At 42.8% G+C, this 22,644-nt stretch overlaps 2 protein-coding genes and 2 long non-coding RNA genes across 5 annotated transcripts in view; 2 read left to right on the forward strand and 2 right to left on the reverse strand.

The window, feature by feature from the left end:
* Positions 1–43: 43 nt before the first annotated feature.
* On the reverse strand, positions 44–5,265 carry trmt6 (tRNA methyltransferase 6 non-catalytic subunit). Its single transcript, XM_003971584.3, has 12 exons — positions 4,998–5,265; positions 4,685–4,815; positions 4,463–4,572; positions 4,119–4,210; positions 3,946–4,029; positions 3,751–3,875; positions 3,470–3,640; positions 3,226–3,386; positions 2,213–2,298; positions 1,537–1,639; positions 1,195–1,281; positions 44–659 (listed from the first exon to the last, which is right to left on the reverse strand). Exons 1-12 carry the CDS (start codon positions 5,102–5,104, stop codon positions 498–500), a joined length of 1,419 nt encoding a protein of 472 aa, XP_003971633.1. The 5' UTR covers positions 5,105–5,265; the 3' UTR covers positions 44–497.
* LOC115253051 (uncharacterized) lies at positions 4,743–6,126 on the forward strand. The gene is made up of 3 exons (XR_003891377.1): positions 4,743–4,877; positions 5,863–5,906; positions 5,989–6,126. It is a non-coding gene; the product is annotated as an uncharacterized lncRNA (long non-coding RNA).
* The window catches only part of fermt1 (FERM domain containing kindlin 1), a 36,187-nt gene continuing 19,136 nt past the window's right edge, over positions 5,594–22,644 (reverse strand). The window contains exons 1-16 of one of the 2 annotated variants that reach the window (XM_003971585.3): positions 12,244–12,387; positions 10,989–11,143; positions 10,133–10,230; positions 9,811–9,946; positions 9,548–9,682; positions 8,989–9,076; positions 8,775–8,877; positions 8,514–8,621; positions 7,671–7,802; positions 7,441–7,490; positions 7,142–7,266; positions 6,925–7,031; positions 6,633–6,857; positions 6,412–6,536; positions 6,170–6,311; positions 5,594–6,097 (exon numbers count right to left, since the gene is read on the reverse strand). In XM_003971585.3, coding sequence (XP_003971634.1) covers positions 5,924–6,097; positions 6,170–6,311; positions 6,412–6,536; positions 6,633–6,857; positions 6,925–7,031; positions 7,142–7,266; positions 7,441–7,490; positions 7,671–7,802; positions 8,514–8,621; positions 8,775–8,877; positions 8,989–9,076; positions 9,548–9,682; positions 9,811–9,946; positions 10,133–10,230; positions 10,989–11,139 — 1,899 coding nt within the window. In that variant the 5' untranslated portion in view covers positions 11,140–11,143; positions 12,244–12,387 and the 3' untranslated portion in view covers positions 5,594–5,923. Of the gene's footprint in view, positions 6,098–6,169; positions 6,312–6,411; positions 6,537–6,632; positions 6,858–6,924; positions 7,032–7,141; positions 7,267–7,440; positions 7,491–7,670; positions 7,803–8,513; positions 8,622–8,774; positions 8,878–8,988; positions 9,077–9,547; positions 9,683–9,810; positions 9,947–10,132; positions 10,231–10,988; positions 11,144–12,243; positions 12,388–22,644 lie in introns of those variants that run through there. The other variant, XM_029849910.1, reaches the window with a different exon arrangement.
* On the forward strand, positions 7,685–13,854 carry LOC115253052 (uncharacterized). The gene is made up of 2 exons (XR_003891378.1): positions 7,685–7,782; positions 13,213–13,854. It is a non-coding gene; the product is annotated as an uncharacterized lncRNA (long non-coding RNA).

Here is a 22,644-nt window from a genome sequence, read left to right on the forward strand (position 1 = left end):
CTTGCTGTGTGATTAATAAAAGAAACTATCCTGGAATCAAAAAATGTGTCGCAAATCATTTATTAAAATTCACAATGGTATTACAGAACAACACTTCAGTTTTGTGTACTTACACCACAATGGTGCTGCATTAACTGGATTTCTAAGGACAACAAAGGATTCGGGTAAAAAAAAAAATTTCACGCCCAATCTTTTGGCATAAACAAAGTAGTGGTCTCTTACCAACACAACAGATAGGCTTAGCAGGCTTCTTATGTAATTCATACACTGGGATCACACAGTGTACATTTCAGGTTTAGTCCACAGCCTCACGCTTCCAGTGTGCACTGATCTGAATAGACTAGATGGGGGGGGAAAGTGCTCTCATGGATGCAAACCAGGCCCTGGGTCTTCAAATGTGTCAAATCAGTTCAGCAAAAAGAGCAGATGACGCTGGAGGAAAATCCCCAAGCCGCTGGTAACGCGCCCTGCGAGGTCAAGACCCTTCAGTGCTCATTTTATCCTTCGGTGTTTGTCAGTTTCAGTCTCTTCGGTGCTGGTTCTTCAGCCCGCAGGGAGCCCGCAGGTTTGGAGTGGTCCACTGCGACGGTCGTTCCCGACAGGAGGTAGCCGCCACCCCCGCTCATCAGCAGCAGGGGATGTGTTCTGTTAGGCATGACCTTGGTTTAGGGTGCAGAAACATTAGTCAGGAGACATTAATCCCACTGGATGACTCGGGAGAACAGCACTTGGTCCCGAGGTGATTTATTCTTTGAGTATGCAAATACGCAAATTCAGCAGTGAAATATGTAAAAAACTAAACTTTTGCAACAGTAAAGTGAATCAGCACAAGACTTAACTTTCTTCTTTCACAACAAAATCACCAAATCCTTTTTAAGAGTAGTAGCAGAAATGCCAAAAGATCTACTAAATAAAATCCTTTTGTCCTCGATTATTTTGGTGCCTTTGGATTTATGACTGCAAAGCCTAAAAATACAAGGTCAAACTCCTAACTGCGGGTCAAAATATCAACAATTCCCCATATATACACACTGATTCAATAAAATCTGACATGTCTACTCTTAGGCAACACCTAAGGATATGATTTGAAAATATTAGTCAGGGGACACCAAATGTGTGGAAATATTATACTCCGCCAGAGGCGAAAAGGCCTGTAGAAGTGGGTGGTGATGCTGCTGCTGCCTTGGTTCTTACCTGATAATGTCTCAACCACGTGTCTGTGAGTCTCAGGCTCACTGTTCCGCCAACCTCTTTGAGCTTTGTGTAGCACTCGATGAGAGGCTACAGAGTAAAGAGACGAAAAATAAAAAAAGAGCTCCGCAGATAAAAAGGGATCTCTATAGCAACAATACACACTGGGATGTGACGAGTGTTGTGACTGTAGTTGTAAATGGCATTAATATTTCACTGGAGCTTTAAGGAATAATAAAACAGCACTTGCAGCTAATGTCATACCTCTCTTGAGTTAAATAATGTGCATATAACTGTGTCCCAGCTTTCTCTATTAGTTTTCCATTCTTCCTATCACAATCTTACCTCTTTGTGCTGGGAGTAGACAACAAACGGCCTGGAGGGGGCGAGGAATTTGAGCAGGCCTAACAGGACAGGGCACGGGTGGAAGCGACCGGCTATGACCAACCTGCGTAAAAATAAATGATGAAGCAAAGGTGTCTGATATAAAATCACAGGCTGGAAATGTGTAGGTTGGCAGTCTTTTAGTGCTGTATGTGAGTTATGAGGACAGGGCTTAAGGCTCCAGTCAGTACCTTTTGAAGCCATTCATTCTGGATTTTATCCGAGTGAATGTGTCCATAAAAGAGGCTGATTTAGGCTTAACTGGAAAATTGTGCTCTAAGGTACTTTATGATGTAGCTGGTAATATGTAGAGTAGACTGCTACTGGAAGGTCAGTGTGTCAGAGAGATGAATATTTACATTTTAGACTCAAAGATAACCGTCAGCGATTGATTTTTTTTATGACGGGAACCTCTAAAGGCACAAAAAAATCTGTTACCTTGCCTTATGAGGACACTAAAGGTCAGAAGAAGGGAAAATATTATTGCATACTACATCTATCCATCTTGTGTCTCACTGCTATGCAGGGTGACGGGGAGTAAAGGAGTCCATTTCATAAGAGGCAAACTCATAATTACAGATGATAATGGAGGGAAACCCCCCAGAGAGTAACCGAAAAAACAAAATCCGACACTGACCCATCCGCGTTCCTCCCATCCAGCAGGGCAGCAGCAGCAGCCATCTTCTTCCGTTTCTCCTCCAGCTTCGCCTTTCTTTCCTGAGCCTAGAAAACATTACAAAAAATAACTCCAGAACCAAAACTTGGACTTTAACACTGATTATCATCAGTTCTATAGTTTAAAACAATACAAATTCTACTCTTGGACAGAAGTTTAACATATCCTGCATCTGGTCACAAGTGTTCAGGTTACAGCAAGTGTTCTTGTCTTAAGGCTCATCTCCACATGCTTCCCATGACCACTTAGGTATACAGTGATCCCTCGCTATATCGCGTTTCATCTTTCACGGCTTCGCTGCTTCACGGATTTTTTTGCGAGTCGTTCATTGCAGTTCTCAAATATAATCGAAGGTGGCATATCCGTTTATCAAAATCTTCTTGCTCAGAAAAAGAAAGAGCGCCAACAACTACCCATAACAATGTTCTTCTCTCGGAGAAAGACTCCTGCGCCTTCAGTAGAAACAGACGCTCCAGCGGAGCGGAGTCAGGACGAAGAGGCACAGCTGGGACTGGGAAATACGCCAGTGACAATGTTTCCAACCTTGTATTACTATATTAAAATGATTGTTTTAAACAAATTTTGGGCTTTAAAACAGGTTTTGATTTTTGGTTTCATTCTATAGTTCAGTATTGCATTGTAAAATAAAAAAAAAAAATAAAGCTGACTACTTCACGGATTTCACTTTTCGCGTGTTATTTTTGGAACGCAACTCCCGCGATAAACGAGGGATCACTGTAGTCAAATTGTATCCCTTGTTGCTGCAGGTTTACATCTACACTCTTGAGCATAACACTGTTAATTTACTGTTGCAAAAGGATCCCGTTTGCCTCGTATCTGCTTTATCTTGAGATTGTGGGGAACTGCTGTGACACACGGACTACAAACAACCCTGCTACGGACACATCAATTGTTGGTTCAGGGACAGAGAAATTGGCTCTGTGATGAGTGTGGTTGAAACACGTTCCACCTACTTTGGCTTCTTTGCGTTTCTCTCTGTCCTCCTTCTCTTGGTCATCGCTTGTATTAGCAACACTGCTCGCCTCCCTGCTCTGTTCTTCTGGGCTGCCTTGCTGTTTGACATCAGCTTTGTCTTGCTGAACGTCCTTCGCAGTTAAAACAGACTTCTCTGAATCTGTAGTGTTCAAGAAATGTCATATGCATTTTTTTAAGGATAGCAAGTTTTATGTCTATTTATTAAAGGAGGGATAGCGGTACCTATGCTGGGGTCTTTAGTTTTAGTGTTCAGAGTCCCTGTCAGAAGAGCATTAACGTGACAGATGGGGAATTCATGCAGCATATCACGAAAATGTGAAGGGAAGCCAAAATAGTCGACACCCGGGCGAAGAGGCTCACCTCCTGGGTACATTTGGATTACTGAACCAAAGCCTTGGTGAGGAGAAATGAGAGGGTGATTATACAAAACGCTGAGATGGACACTTTTAAAAAAGTTTAAATCCTCACAGGCAAAAGGCAAGTTTGTGAGTGTATTGACGTACCCCCCATTCTCTCCATAACAGCTCCGAGGACAAGGCCAGAGCAAGTCTCAAACACCAAAACCTTACTGCCAGCGTGGATGTTTGCCAGCGTCAACATCTGAGCGAGTGTGTCATGCCGTAAATGGCTGCAGAAAACACAAACATCACACACCACAAGATCCTCTTCTTGCTCCAGAAAGCGCCACATTTACTCACCAAATCTTCCCAGGTTCTCTGCCGTGGTACATCATCGCCAGGATACGACAGGATGGTTTAAGTATCGTCACAGTGTTTTCATATCTTGGAGGAAACAAGATGAGAACAAGTTAAAACAGAAAACAAACAGTTATGTTATTAGGAAATTGAAGATTGCTTTAGAAAGAACTCACTTCTTCTTTTTCTTCTTGATGTATTTGTCCTGGGCATATTCCGTCTTATCTTTGAATGTGGAGCTGTTATCGATCAGCTGCTGTATGATTTCCTATAAATCACATCCATTTATCCTCAGTAACGGGGAAAACCGCGCCAAGTTCCTCAAGTTTTATGAAAAGGCAATTTTTTTAAGTTAAAAAAAACTTCACAAATGTTTACGATAGTAACACCCAACTTTCATAGAATTATGATGTGAGATTTGATGCTCACAGAAATAAATGCCAACAGGATTTAATCTTTGCTGCATTTGAACATGGAACATGGTGTTTAGCATGAAGGAGGCGCATGGCGATGGATGTACCTGACCCTTCAGACCTTGCTCTTTTAGCATCTCAATATCGTCCCTGGTCAGTTTCTGGGACTTGCCATCATCTACGATGTTTCTGTTGTCTGCACCAGCCTCCTTTGCCGCTGCAAAGAATGGGGGGGAGGGGGGATTTAAATCTGTTAGTGAAGTTCTTTGTAAAAATTTCTTCAATGTTAACATAATTAGCCTGATGATGCGGTACGTAAACGCACACACCGGTGGAACTCTCCATTTCTTTGGGCGTCTTCAGAAGCAGGGTCCCTCCAGATCCAATCTCAAATGTAGTCCTGTAAAAGTGTCCCACTGCATTATCCAGGTAGATCCACTGCTTCTCAAAAATCACCTTTCTGTGATCAGATCAGGCAGAGATAAAGAAAGAGCGAATCACTTCAGCGTTGAACAGCAAGATGTAAGTACAAATGTGTATACCAGACATGAATGGATTATCCCTTTTGATTCCAGCAATACAGAGCTCTAAAGTGTTAATGTTACTCAGCTAGTTAAGACCTATCGTCATATTTAAACTTACTTTTTTAGCTGAATTTGCGCAGCTTTAAATATATCTCCTCGTTTTAGCACTACGTAGTCCCCTTCTTTAATTCTACAATGCGAATCATCGTCTCCATTGTCAGCCATATTAAACAAGTTAAACCAGCAGAGTTTCGCGGAATACGTAAATACTTAATTTACAGCATAAAGTGAAAAATAGACAACAATCTGAATTGCTATTCCCACGTGTTAGCTTTCGTTTCCTTAGCTCGTCAAGTACGGCTAATCGATTGCAGAATGTGGATCAGACTTGAGTGCCCTCACCGCACTCGCATTTGATTGGCTTAAAGCTGGTAGATGTGACAGCGCCGATGAGGGTCGAAAGTCGAGTTCAGAATAATCGATGCGCACCGAAAAGTATGAAGCTGAAATGGAACGATATTATAACCTAATAATCTACGAGTGTTAGTTAAGTAAAGTTGAAAACTAGATAATATATAGTTCAGAAGCAAAGAAACCATTAAAGTAACCTATATATAAATGCAAGCTAACTTTAAATTGATTTCCTAAAATTTTGCATTTTTGAAGACAAAACTTACTAAACACATAATCACAATGAGGAATATAAGACCTCAGTAATTGCAAACAACCAAAAACCCATTTAATTTTGTTTTTACAGTGTTCTGTTGGGGAGGCAGGCACATATTTTCACATGATAAAACATTCTTACAAAAGGTTTTTTATTCATTTTAGGCTATATCTAAGCTATAACATTATAGTGCATGGTACACCGTGACATTGCTGTAAACATAAACAGAAGGAAATGCATTCAATAAAAAATATCCAATTATTGTTCAGTAAAAAAAAATTCTTCTGACCACCCTTAATTGTAATTTCTTTGGCAGAGTTCCAGTTCTTTTGTGCAGCCAGTGGACCTCGTTCACCAGATGTAATTCCACAAATTGCTCAGTCTTGGCCTCCAGTAAGTTTATGGAACAGTTCTTCATCAAGGGTTTCATTTTGGTCTTTAGATCTTGTGGAGAGGAAGATGTAACCACCGATGAATTCATGGACCACCTTGCAGTCACAGCTCAAACAACAGAAGGCTATTGACACATTCTGGTCAAACTCTATGGCCACCTGGAATAAAATACAAGTTATTAGTCAAGACTTGGATGATTGTTCAGTACTAGAGTCATGCTGGGTCCTCACCTGTCTTATCTCCCAGTTCACATTCCACTGCTTTATGTTGGCAAATCTCCATGTGGTAACAGGCAGCCCGGTGGACATGTCAATGCGAAACATACGGTTGTACGAGATCCCAAGAATCTCATCTTTCTTACTGCCTTTAAATCTAAAGTAGAACCAGAAGGATAAGATTTGTTTAGGTAGAAGTCCAATTTGCAATATGCCTTTATTTGTGTGCAAATTATAACAAAATACAAGTAAATTACCTGACAATATAATATTTGATACCAAACTCTGGGAGTGACTGCCAGGCCTGAATAAAACGCATCTTGGCCTCCATTAGGGACAGATTTGCAATGTTCTGATGGGCTTCCAAGATACGTGTGGTTAGCTTGAAACGATGAACGTAGACAATTTATGAAAACAGAGAACATGTATTGACCGTGCTTGCGTTATCGGCAACATCAGGCATAGTCCCGAAACAAACCTGTTTGGTTTTATGCTTCTTGGCGTAGCGTGGTGAAACGAAGCATTCGGCGTTCATCTCCATGGTATCCAGGTCTGGAGTTGCCTGACCAGGAGGGGGCGCCAGGCTCTTCATCTGAAGGAAGGACTGGATGTTCCTGACTTCAGACTTGTAGGAGCTGTAGGCCATGGTCTTGCCCTTAGAGGCCAAAATGCATGCAGCTTTCCACTTGGCATACTGTGTCTCCTAAGGACATGGATATTTAGTTTTATATAATTTAAAAAGACAATTAAAATTACTTTAAAATGCTTACATTGTTACAACGGATATAAATCTCATTCATGCCATCAGCAACTGGAAGCAGGAGTTTGATGCCAAATTTCTTGTCTGTTACGTTGACGTCAGGAACCACCTCACAACCTGAGTGTCAAATTTACCCACACAAGAGGAGGAACGAGAGATCTATTATTGTTCCAAGAAACACAACAGTAGCTCTGGTGGAAAAAAGGTTATCACAAGCGGCCACTGACCTCGTAGATGAAACTGCTCTATTGGTTCCCCATAAGAAGCCTCCTTGTTCTTAAAGTAGGAGATCGTAGTGTCTTTGAAAACAAACCAGTACTCCTTGTATGGCCGCAGTGTGAGTCGTTTAGGTCTGATTTTAGACAGCGATAATACAATAAGTAACAATTTGCAAACTTAGCTGTAATATAATTGCGAATCTAACACTAAGATAACAATTGAAACACACATTGACTTTTCATCCATCATGCAAAAATACTGCCACTAAATGTGACCAACATTGACTGCAGATTAAAAAGATCCTTACCTAAACAGTCGAAGGGTGTCTGCCAGCTCTGGAATGTCTGTAATATCTTCCTGAAGGTGGGATAAACAACTGTCAATTACCACAAACCTTCTGACATCACTACAGTGGCATGCAATCACCTACCTACATACTCCTTAAAAGCAGCTATTTTACTCAAACAGAGCTTAAACCCTTCCAATTATATATTCCCTTAACTAGAACCTTCAGTGCAGTAAAAATGTTTTGTTTACCAAGATTTTGTCTGTGTGTCCGCCTTCGAGGGTCACCTCCAAATTGGACAGGGCGGCCTCGACTTCGTCGATTTCCGGTTCCTTGGAGTGGTCCAGTGGTTCGTTTGACAAGGTCAGTTTGCAGATGTGATACTGAGGGGACAGAACAGCTTTGATTCACTGTAACATTTCATTATAACACGGAATGTACTGTAGACCCAGAAGCTATTATGAGGGTTCCTAACATGACTTATAAGATCACGCTCAGGCTGGCATGAGTCAGATGGAGGTGTGGATGCCACCAACTGCACCAGTGTGTAGGGGAGCGCATCATCATCTGAATCATAATCCCACTGCCTGCAAAACACCATCTGAAGTGATCCGACAAGGAATGAACTTTGATAAGAATTTGTCTAATTTTCCCTCTTCAGACTCTCTTCCTCTACATGTCTTTCCTTGTCAGCCCCTCCCTAGTGGGATTTCCCTCATGTTCTGACATGTCCTTGCATCGGATAAGATGCCAAATCCCCTTCCCGGGATGGATTGTGGGGTTTCCACTCTGAGACATAAACTGAAGTCAAAATTAATTTAGAGGGCATTATTCAGCCTCAGTGCTGCAGTTCATGCTCCAGAAAGTACACTACTGTTTAATAGCTTGCATGTACAATTTATGGGGCAGTTTTATTGCCCTCCACATACACGTTTTATAAATTCTCCACTGAACCAAATACATCTATAATTTGCTTTTGTTGAATTATGATAAGGCAAACTAATGTGAAGGGCGTAGCTCCTTTCTGCCATACTGCACCTGTGAAAACAACAGTTTTTCAAACTTCTTTCAGAACTATGTCTCCTGTTATTCACCTGTAATGAAGCAAACATTAGCATCTCCTCCTCGGTACAGTCTATCTCCTCCAGCAGGATGTTCCAGCGGGCTTGTTCATATAGTTGTGTGATTCTGACAGCATCATACTAAAACACAACACACACACACACACACACACACACACACACACACACACACACACACACACACACACACAGAGTATACCTTAAGGTCTGATCTCATTTTAGGGGATTTAGTGAATATAAAAGGGCTGTCCGGCTCTCTTTCTGGTGTCGTACTTTGGGATTGAGGTCAAAGAAGACATGGTACTTGAAGCGCAGTAGAAGCTTGTCCTCGTCCTGGACATCCTGCTCCATAAGTGAACGGGATGAGTCCAACCACCTGTCAATGATAGGAACATCCTTTTCGCTAATGTAAAATAGCCGAATGTTGACTCAGTACCTCTCTGGCATTATCAGAGTCATTTATTTTGGTTTCTGTATTCTCCTCTACCCTGAAAAGTTGTTTGCTTTGTCCACGAGTGAGAGCGGCTGGTATATCTTGGCCAGTTCCGCAGGGGGCAGGTTTGGTAGACATTCAGCTGCGGAAACATCGAAAAAATATATAGAAAAGCCTTGTGATACTCAAGAGGTAATAACTGGCACAGGTTTGAAGGCACGACAAAGTTCTTTTTTAGTGGGGTTTGATGAGGAGCCTCACTAAAGGAATCTTTCAGATCTCATTGATTAAAACAGGTCCAGCTATAATTGGATATTTATACTCTCTTGTCCTCCTGCAGGGAGCCACAAATAAAGTGACTTTACAGTAAAGTGAATAAAGTGACTTTATTCCTGCTTCTCACTGGTCTCAAATCTACTCTGTCCTGAATTTCAACCCCTCAGGTAACACCTAATTGTTTTTATTTTATTGTAACGTGCAAATTAACCCTTGAAATACTGAGGACAAGAGTTTAAATTATATTCTGTTACAAAATAAAAAGGTCTTTTGAGAAATGCTGCAAATGTCTGTTGTGAAATGTTTGTAATGGAACATTTTGCCTTCCTCTGTGTACCTGCGGCTCCTGACGTCCCGCTGAACAAGTCAATGTCCCAGATATCTTCCCGCGCGTTCTTGTCTTTCTTCTTTTTCTTGTTCGACGCATCGTCTGGAGGCTTCAGCAGGGACAGTTCCTCAGATCTTCTGAGGTCTTAGGCGGAGAAAATGCAAGACAGGGTGAGAGATCAGGGAGATTGTGGAGGGAGGATTCATTTTAAATCTTAGATCACACTGCAAAGAAAGATAAAAGTGCAAGCCAAAGGGAGAAGAGGAACACACTCAGTATTCGGCATATATCAGCAACTGTCTTGAAGACCACGCTGGAGAAGCTGACGGTCAGCAGAATGGTTTTCATGTTGGGGAGCTGCACCAGTAGAGGTTTATGCTGGGGCGTATAGCGCAGGTCAGCATCAGCCTGTGGTCGACACAATTCTGTCATTATTCCCTTGTTAACAGTGGAAGCTCTAAATGTTTCAGGCTGCATGACATCATTCTGAATTACAGATCGGAAAGCCTGCTTGAAACACATGGAACTTTAAATCTTTCAAGGACTTTTCAAGTAGATACAGAAGTTCAGCCACTCATTACAACCACATGTTACCTGAATCCCATACTTGTCCAAGGTCCAGTGAGTCTTGAGCAGCCAGCATTTCCTTTGCTCCCACCACAGGGCGTGATCTGACCAGTCCTGAGGAGCCTCTGAGGTTAAACAGAGGTAATACTCACTTCAGGAAGTTATTCAACTGAAAAGATGAGTACCCGAGGACATAGACAGTAATGAACGGCGCACATTAAAGTTATTGCATGCTTTTAATATACAGTTTATGGCTTTTGAGGTGGAGCTCAAGTGGCATAAAAATTTCAACACCTTCCTGTCTCAACTGTTAGGGACTGAATGGAGTGTGGTTTTACGACTGGCTGACATCATGTTTTGGTTCTGGATTAAATTCCTCCGTAGATGACCAGCCTTCCAGTCATCACTTATGTCTCATGCTTACAAATTAGCTCCTCCCATATGAGCAACTCTAAAGATATATCAGATCAGTTCCTGGGTAAACTTTGTGCCTTTGGGCTACACTATTCAGCCACGGCGACATAACAATGGCACTGCAACGGTAAAAAAATGCAGGCCAAATAAAGGTGTGGCTTGGCGGACAGGCTTATTGTGGAGCTGGCGAAGTCCTGAGTGCAACTTCTTTTGTGTGGAAAACAAAGCTAAACTAAGTGCTTTTTAACAGGCAAATACTTGTTACGTAGAGCAATAAGATGCTATTGCACAGTCAACATCTAATAGGTGCAGGCGATCGGGATAAAACATGGTACCACAATACATGGTTCATAATCTGTGAGCTCATTTGCTGGAATTTCCCTTTAGGCTATGCGACATTACATTAGAGAGCTCGTAATCATGTCTCTGTGATCAGTCTTCAGAGCGCACGTTCAAGTCAAACACTTACTGATCTTCTCCACCAGTTTGAGCATGAGGCCCCCGATGTGCAAGTCTCCTTTCACCCTCAGTTTAAATTTCATGGCTTCATCTCCAGATTTTTGATCGATCTGCACGGAGAGCTCCCATGACATTTCTTCATAGTCTGGAGTCGTTACCATGGTGCTGTCAACAAAACAATAAAGATGAGTCTGGGCTGTCTAACACTTTAGAAATCTCTGCTACAAAGGTAAACACAATTGGTGAAGACATCAGAGAGGGCTTTTAATTCATCAGAGATTCTTTCCCTTATGAACAATCTAAGGTAAAATACATGAGTCAGTCAATTAGGAGTTTCTCAACATCCTGTGTGACAAACCCAGACATTATTTGGGCTCAAGGGTCTGTCTGCAATGACAGGCTAAGATTACGCCTCTCAATTTTGAAACAAGATGCCGACAGACACACAGACATAGATTTATTAGCGAGTGCCAAATACAGAGAGATAAGAGGAGGTAAGAGCTGTGTAGAGAAAGGCGGCAGCAGAAACAAACTGAGGGGATGAAAGATGTGAATGCGAGAGGGGAAGAGCAGAGGAGGATGGGAGGGTACGGCTGTGGAATGCGTGACAAGTAGGGACATGAATCTGGTGCATTGATGACTGTACAAAAACAACAATCTTCACAAACGACATCAGCCTCCCTGCAGTTTACACTGTGAAAACAGGGCACAGAATCACATGCCAGGACCAATCAATAGAGAAAAGAATGTCATTTGTCCTATACATGCCCTGTAGATGTGTTCTCTATGAAGGTGCCCCAAGGTAAAGATTAATGAAGGTACTGATTTATTTCCACACTGCCTCTGTGCAACTGCAGGCGGTAGTTAAAAAAATATGATCTGACGTACTGAGGGAGTTGTGAAATTAATGTTCCCCGACAATAACAATGAGATCACAAAAGACGGTTTGGTTTTCTTTTTCTAGTTGAGAGGTTTCAACAGCACCCGAGTCGCAACAAATGACAATTGTCATTAAAACTGGTGATGAGAGAATTAAATGCGCCATTAAAAAAAACACATTCGATTTTTGATCCACAGCCCAGACATTAAAACAATAATAGGCCCATTTCAATAATAAAAAAGCAATAATATTTCAAATAAGCTTCTGCTGTTGATACAAGCACTAGAATAATTTGTTTGGTGGAGATTAAAAGGCTGTGTTATTGGAATATTGGAATCCAACAGGAATTTTCCACAATTATAAAGTAATACATTCAACAGCCTACCTGGGTGCAGGGTTAATCTGCTGGGGAAGATATTCCTTAGGAGTACGTTTGAAGCAGAATTACTTTAGAAGCAGAAAGGACCAAGAACGAGGGTCCGTACCGAGAATAAAACAGGTAAGAGAGGAGGAGGAGCCGAGAGAGGAAGTGCACGGCTTACCTGTGCATGTGTAACGTCACGCAGCAAAAGGTTAAATTGCTGTACAAAATATAGAAATGATTTCTTAGAATCGCGGTGCAACATTCTTCTAATGTTCTGATCCAAATGATCGCATCATATATAACCTATATTTGGCATGAACATGCTCTCGGTAATATTATAACGTTTGCAACTTGTATTCGACATATCTTGTTCAAAGAAAACTCAAACAATATTTTTAACGACCAACTGGCAAATGATGAAGTAAAGTGAGATATAGACGATATTTTAATGTGATTGTGCACAGGTGAATTGGTATGAGAGCAGACGGGATAAGCGGAAACAAAACAGGAAGTACTTCAAAATAAATCAGGAAATTGCAGTACCTGACGTAAGCAACAAATTCAATAAACTTTACAAAGAAAACCCATTACACCCTTAAATAAGCAAAGAATGAACAAGCCAAACTTAACACCTGACACGATACGACACACACCTATCTTTAAAGTTTGAATGGTTGTATTTTCAAAGTGTACTTTATTTCTGAGAGTGTTTCATTCCCCCCAAACAGCTTCTGAATTAAAAGATTAAAAGATAAATGTATAACTCAAGGTTTAAGGTCAGAACTGTCATAAATGATCATTTGTGGCACAAGTCCTGATTTGCAGGAATCCACCTTCCTGGAATTCACACCCAAGTGAACCCAGTGATTAAATTAGGACGGATTACTCGTATTTCATCACGTTATTAACAGTTTAGAAAGACACAAAAGCGCGCCACTTAATAATTTGTCGTGCATTGAGCATTAACCACGCATGTCTGTCTTTCCTCAGAACTGAAAGCGTGAGGCGAATTCTCTGCAGCGGACTATTGGTGAATCCTGCCATCCTCTGGTTTTTCTTGGTAAGATCACTCATCCGCTCGGGAGAGGCAGCACTTAAAGATTATGTTTTATTTTAGGCCAATTCAAGTCAATTCAAGTGACTGGCATCCTTTAAATTGCGAATAATGTTACTTTTCTGCACAATGGGATTAGAAAGTTAATTTAAAAACATACCAAGATAAATGGAATTGACTTTTATTTTTTAAAGTTCTTCCACATTGCTTCAGTGATTAAACAAAAGTACATTTAATTCTCTAATCAAAAGTAGGATTAACAATGGTTAAAAAATGTTATGAAAAGAAGTTCATACTTCAAAAGGTGACCATTTTACAACTGATTGCGTTTTGCTTTAACTTATGGCACCTCCAGGTATTTTTAATGTCTGAGGTTTTTTATTTACTTGATTATAACATCAACCCAGTCAAACATCAGAGGTAGATGCTTCAGTAGGACTAAAACCAAGATCAACTGTCATAATCATGCATGTTGTGCAATGATGTGAGCATCGTGACAATGTTTATTTTTCATATCACCCAAAATCAGATTCTTCATGCGACATAAATTGATTGGATTCATTTGATGTCCTGGAGGAGTTCAGTGTCCTTGTCTTTACTGCCACACGGGGGCGCCATTAGACCACCACGTGTTTGGAAGACAGGGGGACCCTGAATTTGAGGCAGTTTTTAAAAATAGCTGTTTAGAGAACCTGGCTACTGTTTCTTATTCTTCATCACCCGAGGGGGAAAACCTAACAACTCTCGTATGTTTTTTGCTACCTAAGTAACCCAGTTATTCATGGGGAGTTCTTAGATATACAGTGGAACCAAAGTTTCAACTGCAAATATTCCAATTCCAGAGTCCACCTTAAGCTCCGTTTGACAGTTAAAAGTTGGCATGTGAGGCCATCTTTGGGTGTAGAAAAGCAATGAAAATTCCGTGAAAAATAAATATATAAATAAAAACCGATAAAATAAACCCCAGGGCTCATAAACGCTGTCATTGGCGGAAAGAGTCATGGAAAATAACACCGTTGCAGCTCGCCAGGCCCTGGTGGAGTACAAAGTAACACCGTGTCCATGCTATCGTGGTCCTCTTGACAATATAGAAAATAATAAATGAATATTGACACGTCCCAACTGAATGTGAGGAGCAAAGAGCGAAGGGAAAATTTGGGGTACACCTTTATACACAATAAATTACACCGACTGCCTGCAGCGGATCCGAAACTACTTGGAAGCGGGTGGGAAACAACATCTGTAGAAGCCTTTGTAGGCTTTCTGTATTTATGGAAAGAGAAACCTCCTGGTGACCTGGGAACACGCTTACCCAATTAGCAGCCTCGCCGACGGATCAAATGGAAGTGAAAACATTCACGGCCGTGACGGAGACGTATCACAATGCCCCATTCATGATGCTGAGCTCTGTGCTTTTCGGGCGAGGTGGGGTGGTGGTGGGGGGGGGTGCTCCTCGAGAGATGCAGGCAAGAGGGAGCGATGAATGTAGCGAGAAACTAACTTACCTCATCACTTTCTTTGACGGGCTGACGGAGGCCTCATTCATGACTTAATAGGGGTTTGAAGGTAAACACTGCTCAGAGTTGTTGTTTTCATAAGGATATAGAGCCCCGCTCACTTCAGCCTTCCACACACCCTCACCTCAGTTCCTACATCCCCTCGAATGCTCCCATCTCTACAACCTAACAAGACCTCGGGTCAGGTCCTGTGGGACTCCGACTGAGGGTCAAGAGGCATGAGAAACAGCACTGGAAAGAGGCTTCAGCCCTCTGACAGCGCCGAGCTCTGGGGGGTGCTGGAGGTCGTGCTTCCTTACGGCTTGGAAAGCGTTGCAGATCTCATTTACGTTCTCTCTTCACAGCTGTCAAAGTCACGTCTCTGTTATGTTTCTTTGTTGTTCTTTTTAATGGTTACTGGCTCAAGGCTGAGCCACCGGCCTCCACCACTACCATGAAATTCCAGCTCAGTTCGAGTTGTTAAAAAAAAACTAAAGAGAGGGCAACTTGCTCCTGTTAGGCTATTCCTTTTAAAAAACTTTACACTGTCGGGATGATGGTCGCAAAAGGATCCACATCGCGACCAATATTCTCCTTTCGCTAAATGTCTGCTGCCTTCTTCACCGATGTGACTGCGAAATCCTATAATTCCAGTTAGTCTTCCAGATCAAGACACTTTAATTTGTAATAATAACTGCTTATTTATATGATCAGCTGTTTCCATTGAGCCTTATAGGCACTGTCACACAGTATATTTTACATTTAAATGTTCCATGTGGCACCCCCAAGACTATGCTTCTGTTTTCTTTCCATCACATAAAAAAATAAATGCTGAGTTCAGATAGAATCCTGCGTCAGCACAGTGTGATCCTCACGTCTACAGAAGAGTTGGTTCTAGTTCGAGACAGGATATTATATGAATAAATATTGCCCTTTTGCGATGAAAAGCTGCCACTGTTAATCCATATCACCTTCCACCATTAGTATTTCAATCAATAACTTTTTTTTCCTGCTGCCCAGAACCAGAAAAGCCGTGTAAACACACCTTTGTGTGTGGAGGGTCATCTTTAACCTATTAAAGATGCTCGGCTAGTCAACCATTGACAGGGAGGAGGGATGGCCTTTAGCAGATATTAATCACTGTCTTTTTTGTTGACACAGGTTGCGACTGAAGTAAACCTGCACTTCTTTGTTTTGGCAGGTGTGCGGAAAAGTTTGAAGAATCTCTTTTTTTGGAAGCGTCAAACGTGTTGAATATCCAGCATTGCGACATTTATTGCATTTGTCATGAGTCAAATTGGGAACACTGCCCACATTTATTTTAGGATACGTGCCATAGTTTTTTTTTTTTCTCGCCGGGCTTCCAGAGAATGTTGGTCCGACGTTAGCACGGAAGAGTTTTCGTGCCATCGGGCCACGTCCTATGAGGCTTGAGGGAAATGACCCTTGACGCTTGCCTTGAGGTTGCTATGACTGATCAGGTACAGCACAAGAGGAAGTGGGGCGCTGCGTGCGTTTCCTCCTAAACACCGTTTCACCTACTGGCTCTGAATGGGTGTCATTCTGAAACATGCAAATGCGGTTAGCCTCGGCCTGTATCAGCTGATGCAGGTCAGGGTTGTTTTTGGCGGGACTCAAAGGCCCGAGGGGAGAAAGACGTACTGAGAGTTAGAAAAGGTTGCATAAACTCCAGCAGGATTACTTTACCAACATTTTCCATGGCCGGGATCCTGTGAATGGATCCATTGTGGGGTGGGTCTCTCCGCGAAGAAAGCAAACGTTGTCAGGATCCAGTTCATTAGCACCTAGTTTACTGTTTGAAGTTAGTTATTTATCCGGTGTTTAAAGGGGAACCCCCCCGTCAGACATGTGTGCTGTATGTGCGTCTGTGCCTGCATGCAGAGGCTTGTAATGGTTACTTGTTGCAATCGTACAGTACTCCTAGATTTTACAGGGGGTTTCCAGAGCAAATTACTTAAAAGCAAATAGAATTTTCCATGGCGCAATAAAATGTATGGAGAACGAACAGAAGGGACATTGGTGCAGCTCTGAAGTTGGGGGAAGGTGGGGGGGTGGGTTAATATATCGTATGTTGATTCAGCCACTGACCTTTCCTTAAAAAGTTAGCAAAATAAATTAGTCTTGGGATTAGCAATGGACAAGTATGGGTTGTACATTTTCTGTGTCCTTTTTGAAGACATCCCTTTGCCTCAAATGGATGAAACCGATGCATCCTGGAAACCCTCCTCTCCATTTTTGCCCCATTTTATTTGTATTTCTAAGAGCAGATTATAGCAGCAGCCAAGCAAAGACTAATACAGCTAATATTCTACGTACAGTAAGAACCATCTGAGCTGAGGAGTGGGAGTAAATGAAAGGGCTGAAGGGAGAAAGGAAGAGCTGAAAAAGATAGGCGGCACCCCCCCCCCCCCCCCTTGCAAATGGTTTCAATATGCAGAGGGAAAACATGCTGGAGCAAGAAGAGCGTGAAGAGAAGAAGGAAGGCTGCACCTGCTGCGGCCCGATGATCTGTTCATCTGTGACATCAGTCCTCGTAATGTGTAATGCTGCTTGAGTCAGTAACCAATTACAAGGCAGCGAAGGCTCTTTGTACTCACTCCAAAATGATGCCTTCTATGTGCGCTTTGATGCAGTTTGAAAATGCAGAGCCCCCTTTTTATATTTTATGTTGGAGCTGCTCAGATCTTACAACTAATAATAGAAACCGACACGATGCATTTGAAAATGAAATGTCGACGCACCTGCCCGACTCCCGCGGCTCATGTCTGGCTTCATGACTCAGTTGTGGAAAGTAGCAGTTCACTGTCACCTCTTACGGTGTGACAGCAACCCCGACTGGTCTACTGGAGTCGTCTTCTTCAGGGAATCGTCTTTGATTACAGGCTCAAAAGCCAAAGCACACCAGCTCCAAAAGAGGCTGTTTTCATCAGTGGGCTGCGAGAGCACGACTGGCTCACGGCGTTACCTGCTCCCCGGAGGCTTCCTCTCTATGTCTGTACTGGCCCGCATCTCTTCGGGTTCTGCAGCCCCGGGGGACAGTTGTGGAGACCTGGATGACATTGGCAGCGGGCGGCGGCGTGGTGTCATCTCGCCACAGAAACGCTCAGGACAAAAGCGTCTCTTGTCGTAACCTGCGTATTTAACATCGCTTTCCAATCCTGTGGAAAAGAAAAGACTGCCAGCGACCGCTGCCAAACAAACCTGCTCCAGCTCACCTGTGCCGCGAATGTGGAACCGAGTGACCCAGATCTGGATGGAAACCATTGCAAATATTTCCCAGCGAGGCCTGTGGAAGACTCATTTAACGGGGCCTCTCATCGGGGAATTAAACTAACTGTAAATGACTCCAACTGCCTCCACTTTGTGTCATCTGTTCCCAAGCTGTAGTAAACAGTCGCTTTGCCATCAAACCATCGGCTCATCGCTCAATTCAGTGGAAGGTGTGGAGAGACACGCCATAAAAGTTCAATGGCTGCAATGATTGTGTGTTTGTCTCGCTACTGGCAAGAGAATTTACCGCTAAACAAAGAGGGCAAGAGGAACAGTTGATTAGAAGTTGTTGATGATGAGCAATGGCTGTTTACGGCCTCGTCCGTGCTGTGCTGCCGTCACGCCAAACCTCTTTTGCCCAAAAGCTCAGTTTAGAAGCATAAGCCACGCTACAAATATTTAGGTTGGCCACAGAAATTGAATTATATTGGCACAGAAGGCGTAGTAATAAAAAAACAGCAACCTTGGGAACAATTATGCAAAGTGAAGTGTGGTTAAACCACGTGCTACTGGTTTCCCTTTCCATCCAGGAGGGAGGGAAAAAAGGAAAATCCTGCTTTAGCAAGTCCCTTTAATAAATATATTAAAGCATTCATTCTGGTGGTGGGAGTTTAAGGTTGTTATTATACTTCAAATGAGCTGATACACCATGAAAGGGCGCTCATTGTCAGGCGCGTTCTCTAATAGTTTGTTTGATTTTTGCAGTAGCTGCTTTTAAACAGAGATACAGCTCTTCAGAGGAGTGCAGGTTCAGAATGAGCGTACGTGTGTCTCAAGCTTTTGAGCTTTATCGAGTCAATATTTTCCCTTTCGCGAGTGTGCCATGCAGACAAGTTCAGCAGAAGTACTCCAACAAGAACCAGCATGAAAATATACAAAGAAAGCATTAAAATGTCTACTCGCCGTGGCAGTCGGTTTTGTCCTTTGTTACTGTCTCGATGATTTAATATCTGACAAAACCTGTTTTATTCCTCCAGTATACGTTGAGTCACTAGTTTTGCTTGAATAAATATTTGATGGTAAAAAGACAAATGAAGAAAAAAACCTGCAGCAAATTTTATTATCCAAAGATGGAGTAATGCTAATCTGAGACATGCTAGTTTTTATAACACATGGGATTTCTGCTGACTACATGTGTTTTTGAGCACAGGCATGTCCCAGTCAGATGATTTGGATGTAGTCATGCATCCAGTGGCCAAGGACTGGGTAAATTGGAAGACAAAGCATGAATTAGGCCCCAATGTCAATTGAATACCTTCTGTTCTTGAGTTCCTAAGACACGTTCTAGACGGAGAATTACCCTCAACAGCGCCCTCTGTTGTTTGTGAAGTGACACTACACATATGTGTAGTCAATGGTCTTGCTAAATTAACAATTCCTTTGTTTGAAATAAAGTTAAACGTTCAACAATCATTTCTGATTCTCTCTACAAGACAAAGAGACATTGATGAAAGCATGTCTTTAAGGTTAGCTGAGCTAATAGTTTCCTGATTGCAGCTTGAGTTTTTCCTGAGATTTAATCTCAAAACATTAAAAAAAGGATTTTAGCATTAAATATTTTAATGAGATCCTCACATGTGCGATGACATTGTACTTGATTAGGATGCAGTTCAAAAGCAGAATTAGCATTTCCAACGAAAGCCTCCTCTGTCGACTGTTTTCCTTCATTAGCCGTTGAAACTCCACCTGCCAAACACAGGAAACACAAACTCCATTGCTAATTTGATAGTCAACTAACAAGCTAACTATCATACAAACCTTTAAGTTGGTGTTGTTTGCTCACAGCTGAGGTTCAAAAGAAAGGCAGAGCCACTGTAGAAAAGGGCCAGCTTTGACAATTTTCACACAAAGGCAGCACTGTTAGCTAACAGTGAGCAGCCTGTTTCTGGGAGGTTTGCACTGTTCCTGGGGCCCATTTCATGGAACAGTTAGCAAGGCCAAAGGCAACCCGTGGATGTAGTGATAGTTAAGGCTTTCAAGGCCAAACCCTGGTCTGGCCCTCGAGCTCTCCCCTCTGTTCCCCACCTACTTCAGAGGCTTTCAGAAAGCCAACTGGGGACACTGGGTGCTGCAGGTGTCCTTGCATAAAGAACCACATCACATGGTCTGGTGGACTGACTGACTGACTGACTGACTGACTGACTGAGCTGGTCTCTTTGTATCTCCCCCCCCAACACAGGTGCCGTAACCTCAGGGCCATAAACCCATTATAAGACTGGTTGAATCATTAGTTCTTAATTGTATGTGTCGTTATTAGTAAACAAGCAATACATTAGCAGTGAGTTAATTTAAAGCTGTTGATGGTTTATGGCATATGACAAGTGATCCGTGCGGAATGAATGTAGTTGGCTTCAGCGTTCCTGCAGCTGTAGCTGAGGTTTTACACTCCAGGCGATTATTAATGAACAGATAATGATGTGAAAACAACCTCCGCTCTCAGTCTTGGGATGATCCATCACTAGGAATTGGGTTTAGGCAGGATTATTAATTGTTTTCTATCTCCCACTCATAGTAGAAGCGTGTGAGAGGATAATTCTTCTGTGTCTGTAAATGCAGCAGTTATCAGAATAATTCGTCACTGCCTTTGTTTAATTTAGCCTTAATAGGATGGAGAGCCCTGAAATGCAACTAAGTGCGGTGAAAAGGGGAAAGAGGAAGAAACGAACCGAGTCCAGATAAATGAGAGATTAATATCCAGGCTTCTCTCTTCACGACCACAAAGCGGGCATATAGATCCCGGGGACTCATTGATGTAAACCGTAGCTGTGTCTGTCTTGTAGTTTTCAATTTGGTTTGGACAGAACAGGCAGTCTGGCCTGCAGGGGTTGGGAGGACAGGGCCCAGGGTTTCCCACATCACTCAAAGGCATCTGATAGGCGGTCGCACAGGCCCGTAATGACAGGGGGAGAAGTTCGGTATTAAAGTCTCCTCTGCTGCCTCCTCTGCTCCTGTCTGACGTCAGAATGTTAAATGCAGGGATGAGAGCACGCCATGGCACATGCTAAAGGGAGTTAGAGCTGTCTTCGCTGTGCAGCGTTGTGTGATTGTGTTGCTAAGGTCGCAGGCTGCACACAGCACAGAGAGGGGGGATTTAGAATCACAGTCAATTAATAAAGGGATTTGCATCTGCCATAAATATGAATTCAGTCAAAGTAAATGATGATTATAGCCAATAAGGAGGGAGTTTGAAATACTAACATGGTGACTCATTCTAAAAGGTTTGTAATTCACTGGGTGGACTCGGCTTAGCGATACAATAACATGGGCCAAGACTACCCGTAAAATTATTTTTTGCCGTCTGAAGTTGGTCAGATGTCCTGGCTTACCATCTTCTTGGTTTTCAACCACTACCCCCACGCTCTACCGAGGGTTTTTCCCCCGGAGCATCATTACTTCGTGACTAATAAACTTGGAAGACCCGCGGGATAGCTGGAGACCGGTCAGAAAATGTCACATTCTCCCTTTAAAAGACCTCATTGTCATTTCCAGTTTGCAACTGAAGCGTGCAAGCACGATTCAGAGCAGAGCAGCAACATTAGAGGAGCCGATGGCTGCACCTGCATCCACAGATCATCACACCATTGTGGCATTTAAAGAGAAGGGCCCTAGTCAAACACGCCCCCTGACCTTCTCCAGCTAACATAAACTAATTAGGCCGGCTCTGAAAGGAATGGTCTGCCGTTGGATTAATCAACCTCCACAGATCCTGACCGTGCGATTCTGCTCCGGTAGACTCTGCCCACAAGAGCCTCATTATCTCACATTTTCAAAGGAGCGCCGGGAAGAATAGCCAAGAGGGCTGAAGGGACGTATAAATGAAGAAGATGGTGGTGGCGCAAGAGGGCCACCCCGAGTTCCTCTTTCTCACATCAGACTAAGAAAGAAAATGTCAAGCGTGAAGCTCAGAGAGTGGTCAGTACCACAGAGTCCAGCGGGCAGCACAGAGGGGGCCTTTGTCCACCATCACTTAGCACCAATTACAGCCCGTCAAAATTGTTTTTCTGCCGTGGGGCGACGTGTTAATGGGCCCAGAGTTGGGTGTGAGGAGCGACCTTGTCCACACACACCAACCAGGGGTCAAGGGTTAATAGAGTCCCTCTGATGTGGCGGATGAGATTTCTGCAACCATTAGCCAGCGAGGGAATGCCAGAACAAAGCCTCTAGAATGTGATACAATTAGGCAGACAGCAAGTCATCCTGAATGGAGTTGTTCCATAGAAGCTGCAAGCAGATGGCCTGCAGGACACTTGCCAAACAGGTGCCACGGATTTTCGGAGCCGTCCTCGAATGTGAAGAAGGTCCCAGGTGAGGATTCCTGCAGGCACACTTTTCATTTTCAGGCAACAGCAATTAAAAATTCTGATGGACGCAAAAAAAGGTGTCTTTGTCCTTGTTGAAAGGTCACCCCTCCAAACAGTCCTCAGCATTTCCCGGGACATTTCCTGAGCCCAGTGTCCTGAGGTTTCGTCTAAATAGATTTGGCCAGCAAACTGCCATCTGCCCATCTAAGAGCTGTCTAATCTCACATCCGAGAAAGCGGCAGGATTTCCATGTGACCTACGCCGTTTCCTGGATAATCAA

Source organism: Takifugu rubripes, chromosome 16, assembly GCF_901000725.2.
Source record: "Takifugu rubripes chromosome 16, fTakRub1.2, whole genome shotgun sequence".
Taxonomy (NCBI): Eukaryota; Metazoa; Chordata; class Actinopteri; order Tetraodontiformes; family Tetraodontidae; genus Takifugu; species Takifugu rubripes.